This window comes from Pristis pectinata, chromosome 7 (assembly GCF_009764475.1).
Source record: "Pristis pectinata isolate sPriPec2 chromosome 7, sPriPec2.1.pri, whole genome shotgun sequence".
Lineage (NCBI taxonomy): Eukaryota > Metazoa > Chordata > Chondrichthyes > Rhinopristiformes > Pristidae > Pristis > Pristis pectinata.
Genome location: NC_067411.1, coordinates 66,161,442 through 66,187,522, shown reverse-complemented (window position 1 = coordinate 66,187,522; position 26,081 = coordinate 66,161,442). Strand labels below are relative to the sequence as shown.

Genomic DNA, 26,081 nt, shown 5'->3' with positions numbered 1-26,081 from the left:
AGACGTGCTGGTAGGTTAATTGGCTGCCATTGTTACCCTTAGTGTGGGCGGATGACAGGAGAATCAAAGTGATCGGAGAAAGATAGGGTTGTAGAGGAAATAGATGGGGGATTGGGATTGATAGGATTGCTCTGAAAACCATCATATACTGGAACAGAGCCGAATTGGTCTCCTTTGTCATGAACGGTGTGTAAATATAAAATTTCTTCCCAGAGATCTACACAGTTTGTAAATCTGGTTTGTGTGTTTATTTGCCCAAAATACTTTGTTTAATTTCCCATCAAATAATTGGGAGTTTGAATTGTGCTTATTTGTTACCTTCCATGTTAACCTCCATCTTCGACTTGCTTCCATTCAGCCTCCATTTATAACCCTGTGGTGCCAGTGGACTTTGAAGAGTTCCTGATGTCACAGTTCAACATTGCAGATACTGATCTTCAGCAAGACCTGGGTGACTTCCCTGATGATGACTTGGAGATTACTTTTGTTCCAAGAGAGTGTAGGACCATTCAGCCTTCCATTCCAGAAGATGGGTATAACATCTGTATTTGGGCTTTGAGCTGGCTTTACTATGTATATTTAGAAACCATCAAAAATGAAATTGCAAAATGATAACATACCAAGCAATTTTTCTGATGCCTAGAAACTGTTCAATGGTAAATTGGTTTATTATTGTCACATGTACTGAGGTACAGTGAAAAACTTGTCTTGCATACCATCCATACAGATCAATTCATTACAACAGTGCATTGAGATAGTACAAGGTAAAAACAATAACAGAGTGCAGAATAAAGTGTTACAGTACAGAGAAAGTGCAGTGCAGATAGACAGTAAGGTGCTACATCACAATGAGGTAGATTGTGAGGTTAAGAGTCTGTCTTATCGTACCAAGAGTCCATATTATCATAATGGTATCAGAATGCCAAAGCCTGGGGGAGGATGCAGAGGAGATTTGCTTCAATGCCAGTGGGGCTAACTTCATTTCTGTAGAAAAAAGACTGGGTTGTTCTCCTTGGAGCAGAGGTGGTTAATGGGCAATTTAACAGATATATTCAAAATTACAAAGGGTTTTCATGGAGTGAATAAGTAATAGCTCTTCCCACGGTCAGGAGAAATTGTAATCAGAGGACAAAGGTTTAAGATAATAGGTTAGAGTCACAGGTGAAATGAGGAAAATATTATTTAAGTGGTTTGCTTTGATCTGCAATGATGGTGAAAGCAGATTCAAGAATAACTTTTGTAAGGGAAATGGATTTATTTTCCCGAAAAGGGAGAGCTTGTATGGCTATGAGGAAAGTAGAGGGTGAAGGACTGACTGGGTAGTTTTCTCATAGAGCTGCAACAGGCACAAATGACCTGATAGAATCATAAACCACAGTGTTGTGATTAAAGTCATAGTTGAGTTTATTGTCATATGCACAAGTACATGTATGCACAGATGCAATGAAAAACTTACTGATGTGTTTTAACATTATACTAAAGCAACAATGTAATTGTCATAATAAAGGTGCATGTGGACAGATGTCGATTTTAAAGTCTCAATTGAGGCTTAGAGAGGGTGAAGTGATTTCGAGCATTTTCTTCATCCTGGACTCCTGAATTCAAACAGCCACAATAACATCCAATTCAATTATGTGTTTTGTTCAAAGAAGATCGCAACAACAACACAGCATGTATTATTTTACCAAAGGCGTGGAGCTGAAATCATTTTCAAATATTGATTCAAATTTTAAAATCATCTTACCCATGAAATTTTTCCATGCTGTCCTACTTGAATGTGGTCACAGCACGAGAACTGAGGCAAAAACAAGTTTAAGATTTGCCATTGAAAAGCAGGATCAACTCTGTGAAAATGCCTGGTGAAGAGATTTCAGGAAAACAGTTCAGGGATATGGTGGAAAGTGACTGCAGCAATTTAAACACTGTGCCACCTCCAACTAAAGCACCAAAATAATGAGCTTCCTGAAAAACAGTAGAGGCTGGAAAATAGATAAGATCTTTTATTTACTGAAACTTGTACTGCACTCAAAAAAAGCCTCCTATCCAGAAAAAAATATGCAGTTCACCCAAATGCTCAGTCAGTAAGTATATAGTTAGCCCAGAGTTTTGCAGAAGTTCTCAGCAGTTTGAGAGCAGTGTTATGCCGCTGCTTCTGAAGAAAGGTTTACATTATTAATTTAGGCCAGTTTTGCTCTGGAACATTGGCACCTCTGAATTTCCTCCAATGTCTGGTTGGCTTAGATGATTTTAACATTTTTGAGATGCCTGGTGAAGAACTCCAACCTCTGGCACTCTGCACTGTGAGAATTCTGTGCTCCCTCATTATTGCACTACATGCAAACTCAGATTACGTGCTGAAGGCTTGCAATAGAACTTGAATCCACAATATTCTGAATCGGAGAAAAGGGAATTGTGCCAAGCTGACACTGCAATTCTAATACATATACGAAACCTTTTCTTTGTTGAAATACAAGATGATGCATTTGTATTGTAGCATTTTGAGAGGAATTCACTAATCTGTTTTATTAGGAGAGACTGTTTGCTTGTCTATGTTGTAATGGGGATTGTTTGATAGAACTAACAATATTTTTATTAATTCCTAGGGTTGATTTAGATCCACATGTGCGTGATTGTGTCCAGACCTATACTCAAGATTGGCTCATTGTCAACAGAAGGTAATTTGACTGTAGCATGATGAAGCATACCCCTTTGATTGGAAGGTTTAACAAGTTTAAACATATTCACAGTTCATGGAATTTTTACAGTTGTTCTGAGACACTACTTTGAGCTTTGAAATTTGATTATTCTGTGAATCAGACTGCACTATACATGTATGTAACTATCTGGAGGCTTTCCAGTATATGTATTTTAACATTTCAGATTATTAATTTGAACACTCTTTTCACTGTGCTTATAAGATACATGAACAAAAAAATGGAATAATAAGACAAGCCCACTGGGCATATCAATACTTAAAGACCTGAAACGCCATGATGGTGGTAAGAGTTATTGCAATCTGGTATAAGTGCAAAGACGTGCCCACCCAGGGCTCCTACAGAAGGACCTTCAACCAATGTTCATGGTGACTTTGGAAGGTCATTGCAGTGCTGGGAGTGAATCTGAGGCATTAATCTACAACATATATCAGTGGAAGTATTGCTAATGAACTGTAAATCTGTCAACTCATCGGTCAGTTTTGTCCCCTTGAGCATTTTGCTTCTGAATCTATCTGAACTATATTGTTCCAAACCACAACGGATGGGAATGCTCCAGGCCAATAGGAATAAGAATCCTTTCAGACCACTGAGGAAATCGGACAAGCTCAGGCAATTAGACCATTAAATAAATTAGACTTTCAACCAAGCTTAAGTGGTACTTGGACTGGGGAAAGGCATTTGTCAACCCTATAAAGGTCCACCAATCATCCCTGGTTTTCATTATTAAAACAAGAAGCATGAGCATGTAGGCAGATTTTCATATTAAAATCTTAGTGCCCTGTTACTAGTTACCAATATCCCACATTATTTTGGAATTGATGAGATTATTTTCATAAAGTCGTAGTTATGCAGCAAAGAAACAGGCCCTTTGGCCCAACACATCCATGCCATCCCATTCAACGATAATGAATCCTGTAACAGCTTATGTTCATTTTAATATCTGTTTTCAGGAACCAAGGAGATTGGGGACCTTTGGTTCAAGTGCACTCGGACCAAGGCGCAATCTGTGTAAGACTCTTTCAAAGCAGATATTTGAATCAGAAGAAAATGGTGACTCATCCAGCCAAGATTTTTCCGGTATCTCATCACCTATTTCACAACAACAATCTTTTTTATCTTGTAACTCAAATAGCTGCAAATACTGGAAGTCTGAAATTAAAACAGAAAATGCTGGAAGCACCCAGTAGATCAAGCAGTATGTATGGAAAAGAAAACAGAATTAATGTTTCAGATCAAAGATCCTTTGTCAGAATCAGGAAAGAGAGAGAACAAGTTTGTCTTAAGTTGCAGAGAGGGTGGGGAAGGTATGGATAGGACAAACAGAATATCTCAGATAGGATAAGGATAGGGTTGACATGGGAATAAGCTTCTGATGAAGTAAACTTGGTTGCTGGATTAATAAGGGCTGATGCAGAGTAATAATATGAACAAAGAAACTTAAAAGTTGTGAGATAAGGGGAGTTAGAGGAGATTCAGTGCTAAGGGCTTGACAGCTGAAGTCATAGTCATAAACATGCTGGTCACTAATCAGACTATTTCTTTTAATCTCCAAGTTTACAAAGGCTCGAGAACAAAACAAAATACGTAAAATATCCAGAAATTTTTAATAGTCTCAGACAAAGGATTGCAAAAGCTGCAAAATACTGCATTGTAGGAAATACCAAACAAGTTAGGCCATCCTAATCGAAAGAGACAAACTGAGTCAATGCTGCAGATAGCTGACTTATGGCAGAAGTGGTTGGTTCTGATGCAAACGAAGGAAGCAAGTTACCTAAAGCTGTTGAATTTAATATTGAGTCTGAAAGGATGAGATCTGTTCAAACTGAAGATAAGATCCTATTCCCCACTAATCTATCAATTAATCTACTTCGGCAATGGCCTATCTCCATGGTAACCCTGACTTCAGTCTGTCAGGGATATTCTCTTTGTCCTATCCATCCATCCCTCACTCTCTCTGCAACTTAAAACTAACCTAATTTCTCTCTTCCAATTCAACCAAGGGTCTTTGACCTGAAGCATTCACTCTGTTTCCCTTTCCACAGATACTATCTGAACTGTTGAGTGTTTTCAGCATTTTCTGTTTTAATTTCCTTTTCATTCCTTACTATACTGTTCTTTTTCTTTCATTGGAAAATTTTATTGTCAGGTAAAATTGGAAACTATTAAAAGTCTCTGGATATTTTATGTATTTTGGTTTTTTTTTCTCTAGCCTTTGTAACTTTGGAGATGAAGTCTGATTATTGACCAGTGATCCTGAATGGAAAAGAGGTTTATGACCATGCCTTCCACTGTCAGTCCTTAGTACTGAATATCCTCTGTAGACCTCTCCAACTCTCTATTTCCCTTTCTTCTTTTCAGATACTTCATAAGAATTACCTCTTTGACCGTTCTTTTGGTAATCTGCACTAATATCCCCTTATGTGGCTTGTTATCAAATTTTGTTTGATCTCTTATTCCATGTGAAGTACTTTTAGACAATGCTGTGTTGAAGTGCTAAATAAAGATTTGTAGTGGGAGCAGTGGTGGTGTTTCTTGTGCTAGTGGTGAAGAAGAAGTTTACCATGTAAAGAGATCACTGACTCATGGATCACAATGTCGGACTGTCTTGTTACAGCCACTGTATTTTTCTTTGCATTAAAATGGAACAGTCTTTACTATAGTTATGTGGCCAATAACATTTCTGCCCATTGTCTTTTTATTATTTTAATCTATATATCAAGGCAGGTACCTAATGTTAATTTTACAATAATAAAGCTACTTTTGAAATCTGTGGGATTTACTCCTGTGATTTTGGAGGAAATGATGTGTGAAGGAATTAGGACCATTTTGCACACAGTCCTCTAAGCCTGTAATGCCTTTTTCTCCAATGCATCATCCTGTTTCAATTTCTGAACTTTTTTGCATGCTGTCCAAAAATGATTTTGTTTCTACACCTCTCAAAATAATGATTAGTGAACACTTGTTATATACTCAGTGTAGATTTATATTGCTAATGCCTCTTCAGATAATATGTAGACCAACTAGTTATTCTTGAATGCTTGCAAAGGACATCAGTGTTTGTGATTCTGTGTGTGTTCCTTTTCAGAACATGCACTGTTAGGAGCACTTGATTTCTTTTTGGAGTCTGATTAGCACATCATTCCGCAAACCCTGCTATGCTTGCATGCTGATGTCAGTTTGTCTAAGTGATGGTGAAGTTAACTGGTTTCTGATGTTGAAGTAGAATAAGTCTAAGCTGATTTTCCAAACATTATGATTGCACGTAGCATAAGTTTGTCCAGCCATATAAATCGGAAGTGTCTTTTTCTGCAGGATGATTCAAGGCCTCATCCAATTCTGTGTGCAGTACCTGAGACAGCAACTCTGACATCATGTGACTTTGACCTCCGAAGCCTGCAGCCAGATACCCGTTTAGAAAGTATACTTCAGCCCATCACTCCAGAGGAGCTTGACAGACAAAATGAAGAAACAAGGAGAGCCAATAGACAGGCAGAACTGTTTGCCCTCTGTCCTCCACCAGATGAGGTTATAATTCATTTTAAAGAAATAAAATGGGAAATAATGTATTTTCTTTATCTGAATACATTGCTCCTGCGAAAACATGCACAAAGAAGATGATAATTTAGAAACAAATCATAATTCTATTTCAGAAGATAATCAACTTGTATCTCCCAACATGGGATAAATTTGGAATAATCACTAACCTGATGCTATTCTTTTAATTGTATTGAAACTTGGTTGTGTTAGAATAAATGACAATTCAGCACAAAACATGTGACAAACATTAAACATTTTCCCTTCTGTTGATAGGAGGATGCTGTTGAAATTCGTCCAGCTCCTGACTGTCCAAAAGAACACATGGGACACAGAATCCAAATAAAGTGCCAAATGTTAAAGTAATTTTCATACTTTATTCACATTTTAACACATTCATCTTAAACCTATCAAATGTATTTTTGTAAAATGTCGTATTGCAACATGACTCAGAAAATAACATTCTAAATCCAGAAATTACTAACAATATTTAGAGGGAATCTTCATTATTTAACAAAGAGTCTACAACCAGTGAATCATTCAGTAGTTTAGGGTGCTTAAGTAAATTCAGAATCAGCTGATTGCCAAGCCTCTTCATTGCTGTTATTACATCATTATTCAGATTTAGATACTTTAGATTCAGATCAAGATACTTTCCTTTCAAGTTTTTGTGATGTTCACTGATTTTTTGGATAAATCATGGACTTTTTCCTTGTGTTCTAGCAATATTTATGGATGTTAATGGATTCTTTTATTTTAAAACCCGTGGTGATGTGTGCTTGGTTTAACGTTGTCAGATATTGTCTTAACAGCTCAAAGTAATGCTTCTTTAATGGATTCGCTTTGAAACTCTTGATTTTATTCCAAGTTGAGTCAAAACTCTTCATGCACATTTTATATCCATTCCTTAACAGGTTTGAAATTGAAGTAGAGCCAATATTTGCCAGTTTAGCCTTGTATGACTTAAAAGAGAAGAAAAAGGTGATTATGATATATAGCTATTGCTCTTGATAGTTATGTAAGTTGTCTGCAGCTTTAGTCTGTTGCATAAGTTGATCTTTTTAATGTTAAAAAAATCTGCATTTCCCTCAATTCTCTATCCACTTCAATACATGACTGGGAATTAGTATTATATCCACTGTTTATTCATTCCCAACAAAATCTTTAATGTATAAACCCATTTTTTAAAGAAGGGAACTGAAACCAGTTTTCTGTGAATGGGAGTTTAAGTGCAAGTATTGAAAGAACTGAACAGTCAAAAAGAATTGAAAAAAGCCATGACATGGCACAATATCCTGTTTTTTTTTTGTGTGTCTGACAAACAATGGATCTCTTTAGTATTTTCATAGTTCTTTAATCAACAGAAGATATATTTATAGAAGTTTGTGTTCAGGTATATTGATATTCAAGTAGAAATAGGAACTTATACTATCTCATACTGTGGGTCTCCAACAATTAACTTGTGCCTTTGATTTAAATTAGACTAATTGAAATACGTTGATCATCTGAAGCAGAGTTTTCACAAAGTTACTTCCCTTAATATCAATAGCTTCCAAAAACATACATCTCCTTAGAAGGGCTGGGTCAAGTAAATTTGGAAAAATAATCAACAGTTACAGATTATCACAGAACACTCCATTTTCAAACAATCGTCATGACACTCCCCACTTCTTTTATTTGAATAGTATTCCTCAATCCTTTTGTAGAATAGAATCATGCCTCCCAGTTTTGCTCTCTCTGTACTGTCTAAAATTAGGTTAGATAGATACACACATACACTTACATGCAGTCAAATGGGCTCTGTGGATTTATTGATAATGTATCTTCTCTACTGGCAACAACATCTTGGTTGAATTACCTCAATATGGTACTCCAGTTTGCATTCTGTAAATCAGTAGGTAATTGTGTGTAGCATTCCTTGCATCATTTGTAAGCAGAGATGTCTTAAAGAGAAAATTAAGGCTGATTTTTCCAGTGCTCAATGACCTGAAGTTTCCCAGCAATGATGTTTCACCCTCACTTACTGTGGCCAATAGGAGCTGTAGTAAATTGCCTGGATTGAATGATCTAGCATATGAACGAGTTGCCAGAGGAAGTTGTCAAGGCTGGTACAATAACAACATTTAAAAGACATTTAGACAGGTACATGAATAGGAAAATTTAGGGGGATATGGGCCAAACACAGGCAAGTGGGACGAGCTCAGGTCAGCAACTTGGTCGGCATGGACAAGTTGGGCCAAAGGGCCTGTTTCCATGCTATATGACTCTGACTCTATAACGTGATGATCGAAGCTGGCTCCAATATGGTTATTAGGGCCCTCCCCGATGAAAGCCTTCCAATGACCAATGGCAAGGCCTACCCACAGACATAGGTTAAACAATGCCCCCACCGTCAAAACCGTCAGAGTTTGAATGGTTGTGAATATCTCTGAGGTTCAGAAACATTCAAAAACAATTAAAACGCTTTTAAAAAATTATGTATATAAAATATGAATTATTTAGGGAAGACTTTAAAAAATAGTTCAATATGTATAAGTTAACTCAGTGGATTCAAGGAAGCATGAACTTGGGTGGGTTGGTGGTGCAACAGGTAGTGCTGCTGCCACACACCTCCAGTGACCCTGACCTCAGGCGCTGCCTGTGCAAAGTTTGTGCTTTCTCTTCGCGTGGGCTTCTTCCGGTTTCCTCCTTCACCCGAAGACATGCTGATAGTTTAATTGATTACTGTAAGTTACTCCTTAGTGTAGGCAGTGGCAAAAGAATCAAAAGGGGACATTGGTGGGAAGGTAAGAGAGAGTAAGTTGCATACCTACTGGAAATAAGATGGTAGGGTATTGGACTGAGACTGCTCTGCTGGAAGCTGGCATGGACGTGTTGGGCTGAATTACCTCTTTCTGTGCTGTAATATGTATGTATGTGTATGCACTATCCCTCCTCTTCATAGATGTTCCTTTCCACTGAAATGAACAGAATCACTGGAGGTGCACCGGTCTAACCTGGTGTTGGTTCACTGGATAGATTTCAAACAATTACCAACAAGAACCCATCAGAAAGTGCAGGATATCCATATTTGCCTATGAGTTTCTGATGGTTTCAGATCGAATAATAGTTGACATTTCCACAAGAAACTGCCAACATTTCTCAGGAAAATCCAAGCCAGAATCTGCAATGATGCTATTTTTCAAATCAAATGTTGAAAAAAGTAATGTTGCTTTGGGGGTGAATGGCAAATGCAAATGCAGTCATTGACAAGGTTTCAAATTGAAGTATCTGTGAGGTTGAGTGAGGAACAGAGCCTTGATGTTTGACTTGGATCTAACTCCATCTTCCTGCTGATGTTAAATGTTTTTAGATGTTTTCTCAATTATGTTTGATGATCTTGATGTATTTCATTAATAACTGAATATAAATTTTCTTTCAGATTTCAGAGAATTTTTACTGTGACCTGAATAATGACCAGATAAAGGCCTTTCTTCGTCCGCACACAAATCATATGGCATCCTCCAGTCTGAGTCGCGCAGCTATCTTCTCCATTACATATCCTTCTCCAGATATCTACCTGGTCATCAAGGTAAATTGCTTCCATTAATCCTGGTATCCTGTGAAAGCAATTGTTTGACTACAATGGAAAGTAAACTAGCATTTCCTCTAGAATTTTGCACAGAGTGTAGCAGAAGCCACATTTTCAGTAAATCCAACAGCTCTCTGGATTTTCGACCAAGAGTGAAAGGGTATATACAATATACAGTATTTATCTGGATAAGGGTGTGCTTTATATCAACATGTAACTTGTGTGCCTCTTTTCATGCTGGCACTGAGCAGGAGGCATGTCTTACATGATTGATACTTAAGCTTTTATAGCAGGGAGTATCCTTAAAAATTAAATTCCACAGACCAACATTTGTGTCAGGAATTAATTGCAAGGTCATCAGTTGCACAGTCATTGTAGACATTATTATTTTCAGTCTGCTTTGTATAACTCCTGCAATATGTTAATTCTCCAAACCCTGATAATGTTTATTTTCAAATTGCAACAAACAATAGTTGTATAATGGTTTTCTGACATATAATATGAAATCAATAAGATTTTGTAATTAGTACCAAAGTGGAGATCTCCTTCTGTCACTGTGGCTACAAAAATCCTAGTGCCTCATTTGACGCTTCAGCTTGGTGTTACTCAGAATTAAAGTTCTAAAAGTAGTAACATATTTAAGGGACTGGGACTGATGGGCAAGTAGGGGGTGAGAAGTGCAGGAAAGCAAAGCATGACCAAATCCATTTCACTGCAGCAACATTAAGGTCAAGTTTGGGTGGCACGGTAGCGTAGCGGTTAGCGCGACGCTATTACAGCGACAGCGATCGGGGTTTGATTCCCGTCGCTGTCCTGTAAGGAGTTTGTATGTTCTCCCATGTCTGCGTGGGTTTCCTCCGGGTGCTCCGGTTTCCTCCCACATTCCAAAGACGTACGGGTAGGTTAATTTGGGTTTAAAATGGGCGGCGTGGACTCGTTGGGCGGAAGGGCCTGTTACCACGCTGTAAACAAAAAAAAATTTAAAATAGAAGCAATTGATTGAGATAAAAACCATAACATTTTGGAAGTGCTCGACAGATCAGTCAGCTTCTGAGGGTGGAGTTAATTCTTTCTGGGTGTAGTGATCCTTTTTAAATGTAACTGCTGGTGTTCAGCCACTTGTCCAGAAGGCAGTGAATGCATATGCTGATGCTCTGGGACTTAGGGACCACTGGTGCCACATCTGCCACTGCACACACTGTTCTGGACTCCACATCAGCCCTTCCATTAGACTCTGCCGAGCTGGGTTTCCATAGCAATGGAAACCATCTCTCCTATACTACACAAGGTGAAATCAGGCACAGAATCTGAACTGAGACACAAGAGAGAATGCAGATTGCTGGAGGAACTCAGCATCTATGAAGGGAAATGAACAGTCAACGTTTTGGGCCAAGACCTTTCATCAGTAATCTGAATTGCAGATTTTGATGGGGATTCTCAGGTTGCAAATTAGAAAGCAGAGAAAAAATTATTTTTAATTGATTTCCTTTCATTTAATGTTTTAATGATTTCTACATATATTTCTGCATTTTATTAATCTTTATTGTCAAATAATCCCAAATCCACTGCAGCTTTGCCTTCATTCAAAGCTGTCAGGGACATACTGTGGCTAGGACATCTGCCTTTTCCACCTATGACTCAGGAGTGCTAAGGCTTCACTGCCCTACTCAAGTGTGGATGCAGTGAAGGTAGGTGAAGTTAATGGGCAGTGGCTGGGGCAATGTAATCCTGTCCATTGCTTCACTTTATCAGAACCCAGTATCCAGTAACTTGCAGTGCAGATAAAAGGTCTGGACCCAAAATGTCAACTGTCCATTTCCCTCTACAGATGCTGCCTGGCCTGCTGGGTTCCTCCAGTCAATTCTTTTTTGCTGCAATGTCTTGTGTCTCCACCTCGATTTGTTCTTTCAAACAATGCCTGGGGAAAACCATTGCATCAATTAAACAGTAGGATCAAGACACAGTCCCAAGGTGGACCCTGTTGTTCATTGCTTAAGAGGTTAAATTTGTATCAATCCATATCACTGTGGCATAAGGGTTTAATAATCACAGTTCCTTTCCTGTTTCTAGATTGAAAAGGTTCTTCAGCAGGGAGATATTGCTGAATGTGCAGAACCATATCTTGTAATGAAAGAGAGTGACTCATCAAAGGTACCTGATATTTCCTCAACTTTCTGCAGATATTTATTTCATCTCCACTATCTCAATTAAGATTCTGCTTCTGGTGTCTTGTAGAGGGTTTACTTTTTGCATGGAATTCCACCGCAAGCAGGTCTGCATTTTGAAAATCATTCTGAGGCAGAGGAAATGAGAATTGCCTCACATTTACCTTGTTCTTGGGAGGGATCTGGATGCATGTTTCACGTCAAAGGAAGAAGTGAATAAGTAGATCACTTCTCACTCCCTGTCAGCACAATGCCAGGGCCATCCATGATGCTGGTAGCCAAGAGCTTGTGCTGCCCTTTGATCACTTTGATCTTGCCGTAAGGCTTTACTGATGACCTCACCAGGAAAACTGAGGGGACTCTTCATTCCCCCACCTCCATGCCCCACTACCCACACCCCAGACCGACACACTTATGGCGTGTTATGTCAGTTTCATGCCCAGTAGGCATTCAAAGAGAAAAAGGATAGATAAATGGTTTGATGCAGAGCAGTCAAGGTTTAACAAAAGGACATACTTGTACTTACAAAATATTTTGCATGAACCAGGGTGACCCAGCGTGCTTTACAGTCAATGAAATATTGTGAAGTACGCTTACTATTCTATTGTAGAAAAACTAAGTGGTACACTGCTTCAGAAGCTGAGTGGCCTACTTGTAAAGTCATACAGCACAGAACATAGAACAGTACAGCACAGTACGGGTCCATTGGCCCACGATGTTGTGCCGACCTATATGAACACCTCCTCCGTGATCAATCTAACCCTTCCCTCCTGCACTACTCATAACCCTCCATTTTTCTTACATCCTTGTACCTATCTAAGAGGCTTTTAAATGCCCCTATTGTATCAGCCTCTGCAACCACCACCGGCAGTGCATTCCAGACACCCACGATTCTTTGTGTAAAGGAACTACCTCTGACATCTCCCCTAAACATTCCTCCTCGGACCTTAAACGGATGTCCTCTGGTATTGGCCATTGCCACCCTGGGGAAAAGGTTACTGCCTGTCTACTTTATCTATGCACCTCATAATCTTATACCCCTCTATCAAGTTGCCTCTCATCCTGCATCGCTCCAAAGAGAAACGAGCTAGTTCACTCAACCTTTCCTCATACGACATGTTCTCTAATCCAGGCAGCATCCTGGTAAATATCCTCTGCACCCTCTCTAAAGCTTCCACATCCTTCCTTTAATGAGGTGACCAGAACTGAACACAATACTCTTAAGTGTGGTCTGACTAGAGTTTACAGAGCTGCAACATTACCTTGCGGCTCTTGAACTCAATCCCCCGACTAATGAATGCCAGCACACCATACGCCTTCTTAACCACCCCATCAACTTGCATGGCAATTTTGAAGGATCTGTGAACTTGGACCCCAAGATCCCTCTGTTCCTGCACACTGCTCAGAATCCTGCCATTAATCTTGCACTCCGCCTTCATGTTCATTCTTTCAAAGTGTATCACTTCACACTTTTTCAGATTGAACTCAATCTGCCACTTCTCCACCAACTCTGCATCCTGTCTATATCCTGCTGTAATCTACAACAACCTTTTACACTATCTACAACCCCTCCAACCATCATGTCATCTGCAAACTAACTAACCCATCCCTCCATTTCCTCATCCAAGTAATTTATAAAAAATCACAAAGAGTTGGGGTCCCAGAACAGATCCCTGTGAACGCAACTAGTCAACGGACCCCTCCAGGCAGAATATTTTTCCATCTACACCCTCTGCCTTCTGTGGGCAAGCTAATTCCGAATCCACGCAGCCAAATCTGCATGGATCCCATGCCTCATGACTTTCTGGATGAGCCTACCATGGGGAACTATGTCAAACGCTTTACTAAAGTTACTAAATACACCATATCCACCGCTCTACCTTCATCTATTTGTTTTGTCACCGTCCTCGAAAAACTCATTTAGGCTCGTGAGGCATGACCTGCCCCTCAAAAAGCCATGCTGACTATCCGTCATGAGACTGTGCTTCTCCAAATGCTCATAAATCCTGTGGCTAAGAATCCTCTCCAATAGCTTGCCCACCACTGATGTAAGGACTCACTGGTCTATAATTCCCAGGATTATCCCTATTACTTTTCTTGAACAAGGGAACAACATTCTCCATCCTCTAATCTTCTGGGACCACTCCTGTGGCCAGGGAGGACGCAAATATCATTGTAAATGCCACAGCAATCTCTTCCCTCACCTCCATGGTAACCTGGGGTATATCCCATCTGTCCTGGGGACTTATCTATCCAAATGTTTTTCAGAAGCTCCAACACTACCTCTTTCTTAACCTCAATATACTCCAGCATATTAGCCTGTTCTACACTGACCTCACATTCACCAAAGTCGCTCTCTCGAGTGAATACTGAAGCAAAGTATTCATTAAGGACCTCCCCTATCTTCTCCACCTCCAGGCACATTTTTCCCCTTTTATTCCTGAGCGGGCTTACCCTCACCCTAGTCCATCCTCCTGCTCCTCACGTACATATAGAACGCCTTGGTGTTTTCCTTAATTCTACTCATCAAGGCCTTCCTATGTCCCCTTCTAGCTCTCCTAAGTCCCTTCTTAAGCTCCTTCTTGGCTACCTTATAATTTCAAGAGCCCCGCCTGATTTTTTGCTTCTTAAAACTCAAGTATGCTTCTTCCTTCTTCCTCTTGACTAAATATTTCACCTCTCTTGTCAACCATGGTTCCTTTACCCTACCATCCTTTCCCTGTCTCAGTGGGGCAAACCTATCCAGAACCCCATGCAAGTATTCCCTAAACAGCCTCAACATTTCTTCTGTGCATTTCCCTGAGAACGTCTGTTCCCAATTTACTCTCTCAAGATCCTGCCTAATACCATCATAATTAGCCCTCCCCCAATTTAAAACTTTCCCATATCATCTGCTCCTATCCCTGTCCATGGCTATGTAAAAGGTCAGGGAGTTCTGGTCACTGTCTCCGAAATGCTTGCCCACTGACAGGTCTGTCACCTGACCAGGTTCATTGCTCAGTACTAGATCCAGTATGGCCTCTTCTCTAGTCGGCCTGTCCACATACTGTGTCAGGAATCCTTCCTGGACACACCTAACAAATTCTGCCCATCTAAACTTTTTGCTCTAAGGAGGTGCCAATCAATATGAGGGAAATTGAAGTCTCCCATGACAACAACCCTGTTATTTTTGCACCTTTCCAAAATCTGCCTACTTATGTGTTCCTCAGGTGTCCTGATGGCTGTTGGGGGGCCTATAGAATACTCCCAATAGAGTGATCGCTCCCTTCCTGTTTCTAAATTCCACCCACACTGATTCAGTAGACGACCCCTCCACGACGTCCTCCCTTTCTGCAGCTGTGATCCCTGATTAGCATGCCACTCACCCTCTTTTACCTCCTTCCCTATCCTTTATGAAACATCTAAGCCCCAGAACATCAAGCAGCCAATCCTGCCCTTGCAACAGCCAAGTCTCTGTAATGGCCACAACATCGTAATTTCACGTACTGATCCATGCTATGAGTTCATCACTCTCATTCTTAATACTTCTCGCATTAAAGTAAAGACATCTCAACCATCCAACTGACTGCGTTTATGACCTATCCACTGTCTATCCTTCCTCACAGTCTCTCTGCACAATGCATCTACCTCTACACAACTGCTCCATCATCTGACCTAACACTCTAGTTCCCATCCCCCTGCCAATCTAGTTTAAACCCTCCCCAACAGTTCTAGAAAACCTGCCCACAAGGACATTGGTCCCTCTCGAGTTCAGGTGTAAGCTCCCCTTTATATACAGGTCATACCTTCCCCAGAAGAGATCCCAGTGATCCCACAAATCTGAAACCCTGTCCTCTGCACCAACTCTTTAGCCACTCATTTGCCTGCCATATGTTCCTATTCTTACCCTCACTGGTGTGTGGCACAGGCAGCAATCCAGAGATTACCACCTTTGAGGTCCTGATTTTAGCTTCCTTCCTAACTCCCAGTATTCCCTCTTCAGAACCTCATCACTTTTCCTATCTATGTCGTTAGTACCAATGCATACCATGACTTCTGGCTGCTCTTCCTCCCCCTTAAGCATGCTGTGGACTCGATCCGAGACATCTCTGACCTTGGCACCTGGGAGGCAACATACCATCCGGGGGCTTATTCTCATCCACAGAATCTCCTATCTGTTCCCCCAACCAATGAATCCACTACCACACAGCCCTCTTCTCCCCCCCTTCCCTTCTGTGCCCGCAGAGTCAGACGCAGTACCAGAGACCTGGCCGCTGTGGCTTTCTCCTGGTAGGTCATTCCCCCCCCCCCCCCCCAGCAGTATCCAAAACAAAGTGCTTGTTATTGAGGGGAATGGCCACAGGGGTACCCTGCATTGACTGCTTGTTTCCCTTTCCCTCCCCTGACGGTAACCCAGCTACCTGCATCCTGCAACCTAGGTGTAACTGCCTCCCGGTAACTCCTGTCTATCATCTCCTCAGTTTCCTAAATGATGTGGGAGGGAAGGGTTAGATAGATCATAGAGCAGGATAAAATGTTGGCACAACATTGTGGGCTGAAGGGCCTGTACTGTACTGTAATGTTCTATGTTCTGTGATCCAGAGTTCATCCAGGTCCAGTTCCCTAATGTGGTCTGTAAGGAGCTGCAGCCGGATGCACTTCTCACAGGTGCAGTCATCAAGGATACTGGAGGTCTCCCTGAGTTCTAACATCCTGCAAGAGGAGCAAACTACTGCCCTGCCTGCCATTCCCAGTGCTCTTAACTCTGCAATAAGAAAAAAAAGAGACCTTACCTGAGCCTCACCTTAGCCTCCACTCACTTAGTCCGCCTCTTCACGCCAAAGCCTCTTGAGCCAAAGCCTCAAGGTCCCACTCTTACACTGAGCCACTCACACAATGGCTGCTCCACTTGAGCTTACCTTTTTATTCACTGCTGCTGCCCAATTAGCCCAAGACTTGCTCTCCAAACTGCTTCCCGCTCTCACTCCTGTAAAATGAAACTTACCAGCAACGAGACTCGCTCTCCGGTCTTTCAGTCCACCTCATCCATGCTGATCATGATGCCTAATACGCTAATCCCATTATCCCTTTATCCCTCTCTTCTTCCCAATAAAATCATGAATGTAATCTATGTGTGTTTTAGGCAACTAAAATAAGTTTTCTTTTCTCCAGAATAAAGATAAAATAGAGAAACTTAAGTCTCAAGCAGAGTCCTTTTGCCAGCGGCTGGGGAAGTACCGAATGCCATTTGCCTGGGCCTATGTGAACATCATGAATATCACGTCCTCTCTGACTGACCGAGATTCCATGGAGGTTGAAAACATCAGTGGTAATATAGTAGAAATATACACTCACTGTGGTTGACCATTATTTTAGTCTTTTCTAACTGTACAATAAATTGCCTTAATAAATAATAAAATACAATAAATTGCCTTTATTTTTCTGATGTGCTTTAAAAAGCTAAAGGCAACAGTGGAGACAAAAAAGTTTACTCATATCAAAGACGACTTTCTGAGAGGTCAGCTCTTCTGGAGGATCAGTGCAGTTTGTCCAACTTCAAATCTACCTTGGTTACCATCGGTTCCTTCTTTAAACAGGTACTTTTCTGCCATGTCTAATTATGTGGTCTTTCAGTACTTGTGATCTCCTTTAGACTTAGAGCAGTATTATTGAAGGTTGTCTTTGTGGGCCACATACATCCATGTCATGAAGTCTCAGTGAACATATTAGGAAGTGATTTACATGTCAAGTTCTGCCATTATTTAGAATGTATCCACCAAAGAGACAACAGTGCTTAAAAGCATTTGCCAGGACAACAAAAGTTGAATATATTCAGCCAACAAATAAGCAAACAAAAGCACAAATTAAACTGAGGACATAAGATAAGCTATCTTTATTAGTCACATGTACATTGAAACACACAGTGAAATGCATCTCTTGTGTAGAGTGTTCTGGGAGCAGCCCACAAGTGTCGCCACGCTTCCAGCAGCAACATAGCACGCCCACAACTTCCTAACCCATACGTCTTTGGTATGTGGGAGGAAACCAGAGCACCCAGAGGAACCCACTGCAGTCACGGGGAGAACGTACAAACTCCTTACAGACAGTGTCCGGAATTGAACCCGGGTTGCTGGCGCTGTAATAGTGTTAAGCTAACCGCTACACTACCGTGCCTGCCTACATATGATGAATGGCTTTCAAGAACTTGCAGATTTGCTCAGCTTTGCCTAAGAGCTTGCTAATCCTTTGTTAACTCACCTGCAAAATGAACCATAAACCTTGTCAAGTGGTTATTTTTGGTTGTTGGACTTATTCTATGGATCCAAAATATTCCAGTGCAGTCCTTGAACTATTAGAATACCATCATTAGTGTTAAACCTATTTCCTCTAGTATTTGACATTTTCACCCTGGGAAAAAGACTCTGATTATCTCTGTGTCACTCATAATTTTACGCACTTCTACCAGGTCACTCGTCAGCCTCCGACGCCCTGGAGAAAATAATCCAAGTTTGTCCAACCTCACCCACTCCAGCATTGGTGGAGTTATGGACAGTGAGGAAGGCTGTCAAGGATACAGCTGCATATAGATCAGTTGGAAATTTGGATGTAGAAATGACAGATGAAGTTTAATCTGGACAAGTGTGAGGTGTTTTCATTTGGGAAGTCAAATGTAAGGGGAAAGCATACAGAATGCAGAACCCACAGGAGCATTGGTGTACAGGGGAATCTTGGGCTGCAAGTCCATAGCTCCCTGAAAGTGGCAAAACAAGTGGATAGTGTGATAAAGAAGGTGTACACATGCTTGCCTTCATTGGACAGGACATTGAGTATCAGAGAAGAGAGTATAAAACTTTGGTTAGACCACATATGGAGTATTGTGAACAGTTCTGGTCACCACACTACTGAAGGATGTGGATGCTTTGGAGAGGGTGCAGGAGAGGTTCACCAGGATGTTTTCCTGGATTGGAGAGTATTAGCTATAAGGAAGGGTTGGATAAACTTGGATTGTTTCCACTGGAGGCTGAGGGGAGACCTGATAGAATTATATAAAATTATGAGAGGTATAGATAGGGTAGTTAGTCAGAGTCTTTTCCCCAGGGTGAAGTGTAAGATAATAGAAGGCATAGGTTTAAGATGAGAGAGGAAAAGTTTAAAAGAAGATTTGCAGGGCAAGTTTTTATACAGAGAGTGTTAGGTGTCCAGAACAGGCTGCCAGGGGAGGTAGGAACAGCAGACACCATAGCAACATTTAAGAGGCATTTAGACAGACAGGAAATAGAGGGATATGGACCATATGCAGGCAGATGGGATTGGTAAGTGGCATCATGGTTGGCCTGGATGTAGTGGGCCGAAGGGCCTGTTCCTGTGCTGTACTGTTCTATGTTCTATCAATATCTTGTTTAAAATATTGAATAAATTTACTTAAGGGTAACAGGCATATTTAAAAAAAGTCTTGTTTACAATAGTTGTCTTTTGCTTAATTACTTCTCTGCCAATTCTATGAATTGGGATAACATATTCTTTTCCTTCACCTGGAACAATTGTCAGAGATCTCCCCATTCTGATCAGTTAAGGATCAACTATCAATAATATAAAAATGGGACCAATGAAGCAAGGTTTGAATTATTCCTTTGCAAATGATAAAACAAGCAATATTTGGAATGCCACAGGGTTGATAACAATATTTTAGTTTAACTAGTCGTTAAAGTGTCAGGTCTTTAACAGGGCTTCTATCATTTTTTTCTTAAGGTTTGGTGGGAGAATCTTGGTGAGAGTGTCCTGCTTAAAATTGAGTGTCTTAGGCATTACAACTGTATTCAAAGAGATATCAACCAAATCAAGACTGAACAGAAATGCTTTATTTGTTTCTTTTTGCTTGTTTTTTTTTTTGAATGCACTGACATGAGCAGGGTTACAGTTCCACAACTCACAGGTAACTACCTGTAAATCATTTAATTGGTTGTTCACAAACCTACCTCTGACTAGTTTGCTGTAAGAGAGTTTCTTGGACATCTCAATTTCACATTTTCTTGCAATGTGGCATTAAAGCAAGGCATTTAGAATCTTTATCTTGAAAACGAACCAGTACAAATATATCAGTGAAAACTGAAACATTTCTTTCTCATCTTGAAGGATGAAGTTACTCTCCTCACATAATGTTTTTTAAATGTTATCAGTCAGATCTCTGAATCTTGTTCCTTGTTCATTTTTCATGCGAAGCAAACACAGGAAATGTGTAAGGTTGACCTACAATTAGAACTAAGTCACGATTTTTATTACATTTTGAGATTGTAACCCTTTTGCTCCACCATATGAAAATCCTTAGGTGCTGAGTTCTTTGTGTTGTGTTATTTATAGGAAGGTGACAAGCTGAGTGATGAAGATTTGCTCAAGTCCTTGGCCGAAATAAAAAGATCGTCTGCACCACTGAGAAGATTGCGGTCAATACCAGGTAGAAGTTCAATTTCATTTGAACTGTAGATGACTTCAGAGCTGGTTTGAAATTGACACTCAAATATACAAAAATGGGGGAAATCAAGCTGACAGTCTGAACTGTTACCATTGAATTTATTTTGACTGATTTCTTGTATGATGGAATTTGATCAAATCCTGTCCAGTCCATGCATCACAGTCAGGTTTATTATCACTGACATATGTCATGAACTTCATTGTTTTGTGGCAGCAGTACAGTGCAAGACATAAAGACATAAAAATTACTATGTTACAAAAATAAATAAATAGTGCAAAAGAGGAATAACGAGGTAGCGTTCAGGGGTTCATGGACTGTTCAGAAGTCTGACAGCGGGAGAGAAGAAGCTGTTCCTGAAATGTTGAGTGTGGGTCTTCAGGCTCCTGTACCCCCTGCCCAATGGTAGTAACGTGAAGAGGGCATGTCCTGGGTGGTGAAGGTCCTTAATGCTGGATGCTGCCTTCTTGAGGCACCGCCTCTTGAAGATGTCCTCAATAGCCGGGAGGGTTGTGACCATGATGGAGCTGGCTGAGTCGACAACCTTCTGCAGCCTCTTTCGATCCTGCGCGTTGGATCCTCCATAACAGGCAGTGATGCAACCAGTCAGAATGCTCTCCACCCTACATCTGTCGAAATTTGCAAGAGTCTTTAGTGACGTACCAAATCTCCTCAAACTCCTAATGAAGTAGAGCTGCTGGTGTGCCTTCTTCATGATTGCATCAATGTGTTGGGCCCAGGATAGATCCTCTGAAATGTTGATGCCCAGAAACTTGAAGCTGCTCACCCTTTCCACCGCCGACCCCTCAATGAGGACTGGTGTGTATTCTCCCGACTTCCCCTTCCTGAAGTCCACAATCAATTCCTTGGTCTTGCCGACGTTGAGTGCGAGGTTGTTGTTGCGACACCACTCAACCAGCCGATCTACCTCAATCCTGTATGCCCGCCTCATCACCATCTGAGATTCTGCAAACAACAGTGGTGTCATCGGCAAATTTATACATGGCATTTGAGCTGTGCCTGGCCATGCAGTCATGAGTGTAGAGAGAGTAGAACAAGTGGGCTAAGCACATAACCATGTAAAGTCAAAAAAGGAACAGAATCTTCTCTTCCACTTCTATTGCATCCTGCCATCTAGATTATTTGGTAGGTAGCTCCATGTAGTGGGAAGGGATATCTATTTGCTCAATCTCTGGATGTTGCAAGGCTCCTGTGGCACTCAATAATCTATTGTGAGGAAAGACATAAGCCATTTACAACATAGTACTGTATTCATTCCTGCACTGTCTGTTGGGGAGAGTTTTCTGCCTCACCAGTTGTTTATTTCTAGTTGCAGAAGCCTTATGGTGCATTCATCAATCCATGACCAACTTGATTAGTGCAGCAAGTTCAAAATCCCAGACTGTTGAGGGGAGGCATTTTAGAGGTAGTGAATGCTGTGGTTGTCGTCTTCTGGGGTTTTATAGATTCCAAAATTGTTCCTGTGGATTGGAAGATGCAAAGAACAGAGAAAGAGAGAAAAATGTGAACTGCTGACCTGCTAGCCTGATATCAAAGGAAGGGAAAATGCCAGAATCTATATTAAAAGATGTAATAATAGAATATCTTGAAAGGAACAGTAGGATTGAGCAGAGCAGACATGGATTTATGAAAGGTAAGTTATGTTTGTCCAATCTGCTCGAGTTCTGTGTAGATAAAGAAGAGCCAGTGGATTTGGTGTATTTGGATTTTCAGAAGACATTTGATAAAGTTCCACAAAAGAGGTTGGTCAAACAGGTCAGACACAAAGAATACATTAGCAGAAGGCAAGAGCAAGAACGACAACCTAACGTATTTATGTGACACTCTGAGGTGTAGGGAGAAGAGACCGAATCAGGATGAAAAAAAGTATAAAGCTTACAGGGAGTGACCTACCAAATAATCTAAATGAAATCTGAAACAAACTCAGCAGATCAGGCGGCATGTGTGGAAAGAGAAACTGTGGTCATGTTTTAGATCAATGACTTTTCGTCAGAATCTTTCATCAACAGTTCTGGTGAATGGTCATTGACCTGAAAACATTAACTCTGTTTCTCTCTGCACAGATGCTGCCTGACCTGCTGAATGTTTGCAGCATTTTCAAGATGCTAGAAACCGAGCCAGCAGCTGAAAGATGGGCAAAGGAGTAAGACTTAACAAGTTAGGGAGGGAGTTTCTGAGACTAGAACTCAATTAGCTGAAGATGTTGGTGAAAAAATATTGAAAGAAGTGCAATTAAGTCCAGAATTATCAGGAACAGAGCTTTAAGGACAATACAGGGTGGGTGATAATTGCAAACTTTGGATGGGCATGATCAAAACAAAAGGATTTTGTTCTGAGAAAGAAGTTTAAATTGAGAAATGAAGTTGGGTGCTGGTCTAGTGTGAATGTGCAACAGTGTCTTGGATACACTGAAGCTTAGAGACTTTAGGAAGCAGTATAGAGTGTATTGGGTGGTTGTGTTGGGGTGCTGAAAAGTGATGTAAAGGGCTTCAGAAGGGAAGGTTCAAGGATGATGGAGGTGCAGTGATGCACAGGTGGAAGTCAGTGGACTCTGGTGAAGGATGTGGGGTTGTCATATTTAACTTCTGTTAGAACAGCATGTCAGGGTTGGTAAAAGCATGCTTCAGCCTGAGGAGGAAGCCAGGCTCAGTGCTGCAGTACAGACTAGAGACAATGTGTTGTGCCTTCCTGAAGTTGACTTGGAGAATTTTGTGTCTAAGCCAAGATCCGATATCTTAAAATTCATACCTGTTGAGATGGATCTAAGTAAGTGAGGTTTCTTAGAAATGGAGCCTGGCAGTGGAAGAGGATGATCTGGCCTATTCTGTTGAAGGTTGCACAGAAAAAGAGAGTGAGAGAGCACTGTGGACACAAATTAAATCAGTTCTTTTTGATTTGGACTACTTTGCTTCTGTGAAAAGGTCAAAAGCTGGACTAGAGGAATTTGAACAGAGTATTGCTGGGGGAATGACATTGGGCCGGAACCAGTAAGATGTTAATTTTGAAGAGAAAAGTGAGGGAAACGGTGGCCAGCGGTCTGAGTTGCTCCCTTAAAACATTGTGACCTGAAAACTGGAATTCAACAATTCAACAGGTCAACGATCATAATTGTTGCCAACACAGTATATGATGCCAAAAGCTGCCTATGAAATGCCATGATACGGGTTCAAGCCTTTGACAGTGCAATTAGATTACTAATTTCAATCACGCATTCAGTTGGACTTCACCATACTTGGGCCAGCACTTCAAGTGTCATGATAGTATTATCAGGAACCAGTTTCACTCCTTGCTATTTGCCAATATTCCCAATGGTAGCTAGACAATATAGATGATGAATTCAGCTCTGAAAGATGGTATGGAGAGCTACTTGTTAAATACTTGTTCTTGTATAACTGATGTAAGCATATAACCACTATAGACTGAAGTAAAAGTGAAATTAAAGTAATATTATCCAATCATCATTGTTACTCAATGTATTAATATTCAGGCTTACGAAGACTAGGTTCAATTTGTTGCTTTTCACACTGGTATATTTGGTATGGTTGTAAACTGCACCACACCTAAAGGCTTGAAGAATAAATGCTTACTCTGTGTGCTTGAGGATTCTGTGCTGCAACTTGTTCAAAGTTCTTTCTTTCAGATGCAAACCTAAGCAAAGGCCCTGTCAGCTTGTTCATTGCATGTTGAGCATCCAATTGGCATTCGCCAAAGAACAACAGAGAAAATACACTTACAGTATCATTTGATATGATCAACATTCCCTCCTCAATCAATAATAAAAAGTATGGAACAACTGAACAACAAGCTGTTCATAGGATCATTTTGTTGCCAAAATAATAGATATGGGAAGTGCTAGTAGACATTTCTGAAAGATGTTAGGGAGTACTTTAAATTTTGGAGTACTTTTGTTCAAATACATGTTTGTTCATGTTGCAGGTCAAATAAAAGTAGAGATCTTGCCTGTTGGAGAGAGTCCCGCATTGTGCATTACTCCTGAGCTGTTGCCAGTGAAGCCTTATCCTGAAAACCGTGGTCGACCAATCAAAGAAGTTCTAGAGTTCCCATCTCGAGAAGTCTATGTTCCACATACTACTTACAGGTAGGGGACCAGTTTTGAAATGCCTGTGTAAAATGCAAATTGGCAGACCTCTTGCATAAATATTGTGATTTTCAAGTTACTTCCTGAAGCATTCTCCCCAGAATTTTCTGTCACTCATTTCCCCTTTCCCTGATGTCTCTGAGGATGAAGGTATTGTTGGAGAACCCAGTTGAGTTGAAGCTATTAATTCAGTCACTAGAGAGTAGAGATGTCTAGGAATAGTGTTATGAAGCATTACTGTGTCTCACATAAATCAACAATCCGAATGCGCTTAAATATAAATATAGGAAAAACTTTGGCTCCAGCAGAATATTTTGTCTTCCACTTGTCCTTCCCTGTTCAGATATATTTGGTATTTGCACGCTGAAAGCCTGACCCAGAGAAGGAGTGTTTGTATTCTTTGCAGAATCTTGATGCATGATTCCATTGTAGCAATAGGTCATTTATAAAGGACAAAATGAACTTGAGGAAGTGTTAATCAAGAAAAGTGATTCATATAACTGATTTTTGCTATTGAATGAGCCTGACAAGAATGAAATATCTCTCCTTGCTCTTATTCAGCCACACTAATAAAATCCATCAGAGTATTATATAGAGGAATAAATAATGGTTTTAGATACATATACTTTATTTATATTTATTATAACAGTGAATTTATTGCTTTGTTTTCTAATGCAGGTTATTATTTTCAGAGTTATTGTGTATTTTATGGTTATACTGGTGAGCATTTTAACAAGCATTTTTTCTGGGTGACCTTGCATCTGCTTCCTTCTCAGGCTGTCCTTTGGGATTGACGATGGCTTACTTCCACTCCTGTTTTATGGATTCCTGGGATGGCTGATGAGGCCAGTGGGATCCATAGGCTCTGCCACAGGTGTGGTGTGGAGTGTTTTATAGGGCAGGGGGGTGAGTGGTTTGGGATGTGATGTGTTACTGATTATGCTGGACTTCTGTGTGCTCCTGATTAAAGGACTCGACATACTCAATGCTATCCCGCATGCTCCTCTATTTTAAGTACTCATGGGCCAGTGATTCCCAAAAGTCAATGGGCTTGTTGGGATTTGGATCATTTCCCTTGTACGCTTGTTAACGTCTTGTGACAGTGCTGGCAGTAGAACTTCAGTTTAAGAAGTGTGGTGCAGTTATGTGAACAGTGCAGCATGTCCATTGGAGCTGTAAATAGAGCCTCAATGCTGAGGATTTTGACCTGGAAGAAGATGCTAATGTCTTTTTTTAAGTACAGTGGATTTGGAGAGTCTTGAGGAGACAGTGATTTGAAATGCTATCTGTAGGTGGTCCATATCTCAAAGTATGGAGAGTGCAGAAATCATTGCTCCCTGTTATCCCATGAGCCTTGTGCAAAGTCTGAGATCTTGATTTTCACATTTTCCTCAGATGAAGATGATGCTGAATTTTATCGTCAATATCTGTCTTCATCTGCCTGCAGTCAGGTGGGCAGGAAAGAGTAGGGATTTGTCTCAAATGGTAACAGAGAATAATTGATAACAAATTGGCTACTCTCTTTATA

At 40.5% G+C, this 26,081-nt stretch overlaps 1 protein-coding gene across 1 annotated transcript in view; it reads left to right on the top strand.

The window, feature by feature from the left end:
• Positions 1-370: 370 nt before the first annotated feature.
• The window catches only part of LOC127572902 (dedicator of cytokinesis protein 8-like), a 134,596-nt gene continuing 108,885 nt past the window's right edge, over positions 371-26,081 (top strand). Inside the window, 12 exon segments of the mRNA XM_052020629.1 lie at positions 371-533; positions 2,604-2,675; positions 3,668-3,794; positions 6,030-6,242; positions 6,528-6,613; positions 7,166-7,232; positions 9,673-9,822; positions 11,893-11,973; positions 17,139-17,295; positions 17,427-17,563; positions 20,325-20,418; positions 24,391-24,553. Of these exon segments, the coding sequence (XP_051876589.1) occupies positions 406-533; positions 2,604-2,675; positions 3,668-3,794; positions 6,030-6,242; positions 6,528-6,613; positions 7,166-7,232; positions 9,673-9,822; positions 11,893-11,973; positions 17,139-17,295; positions 17,427-17,563; positions 20,325-20,418; positions 24,391-24,553 (1,475 nt within the window). The 5' untranslated portion in view covers positions 371-405.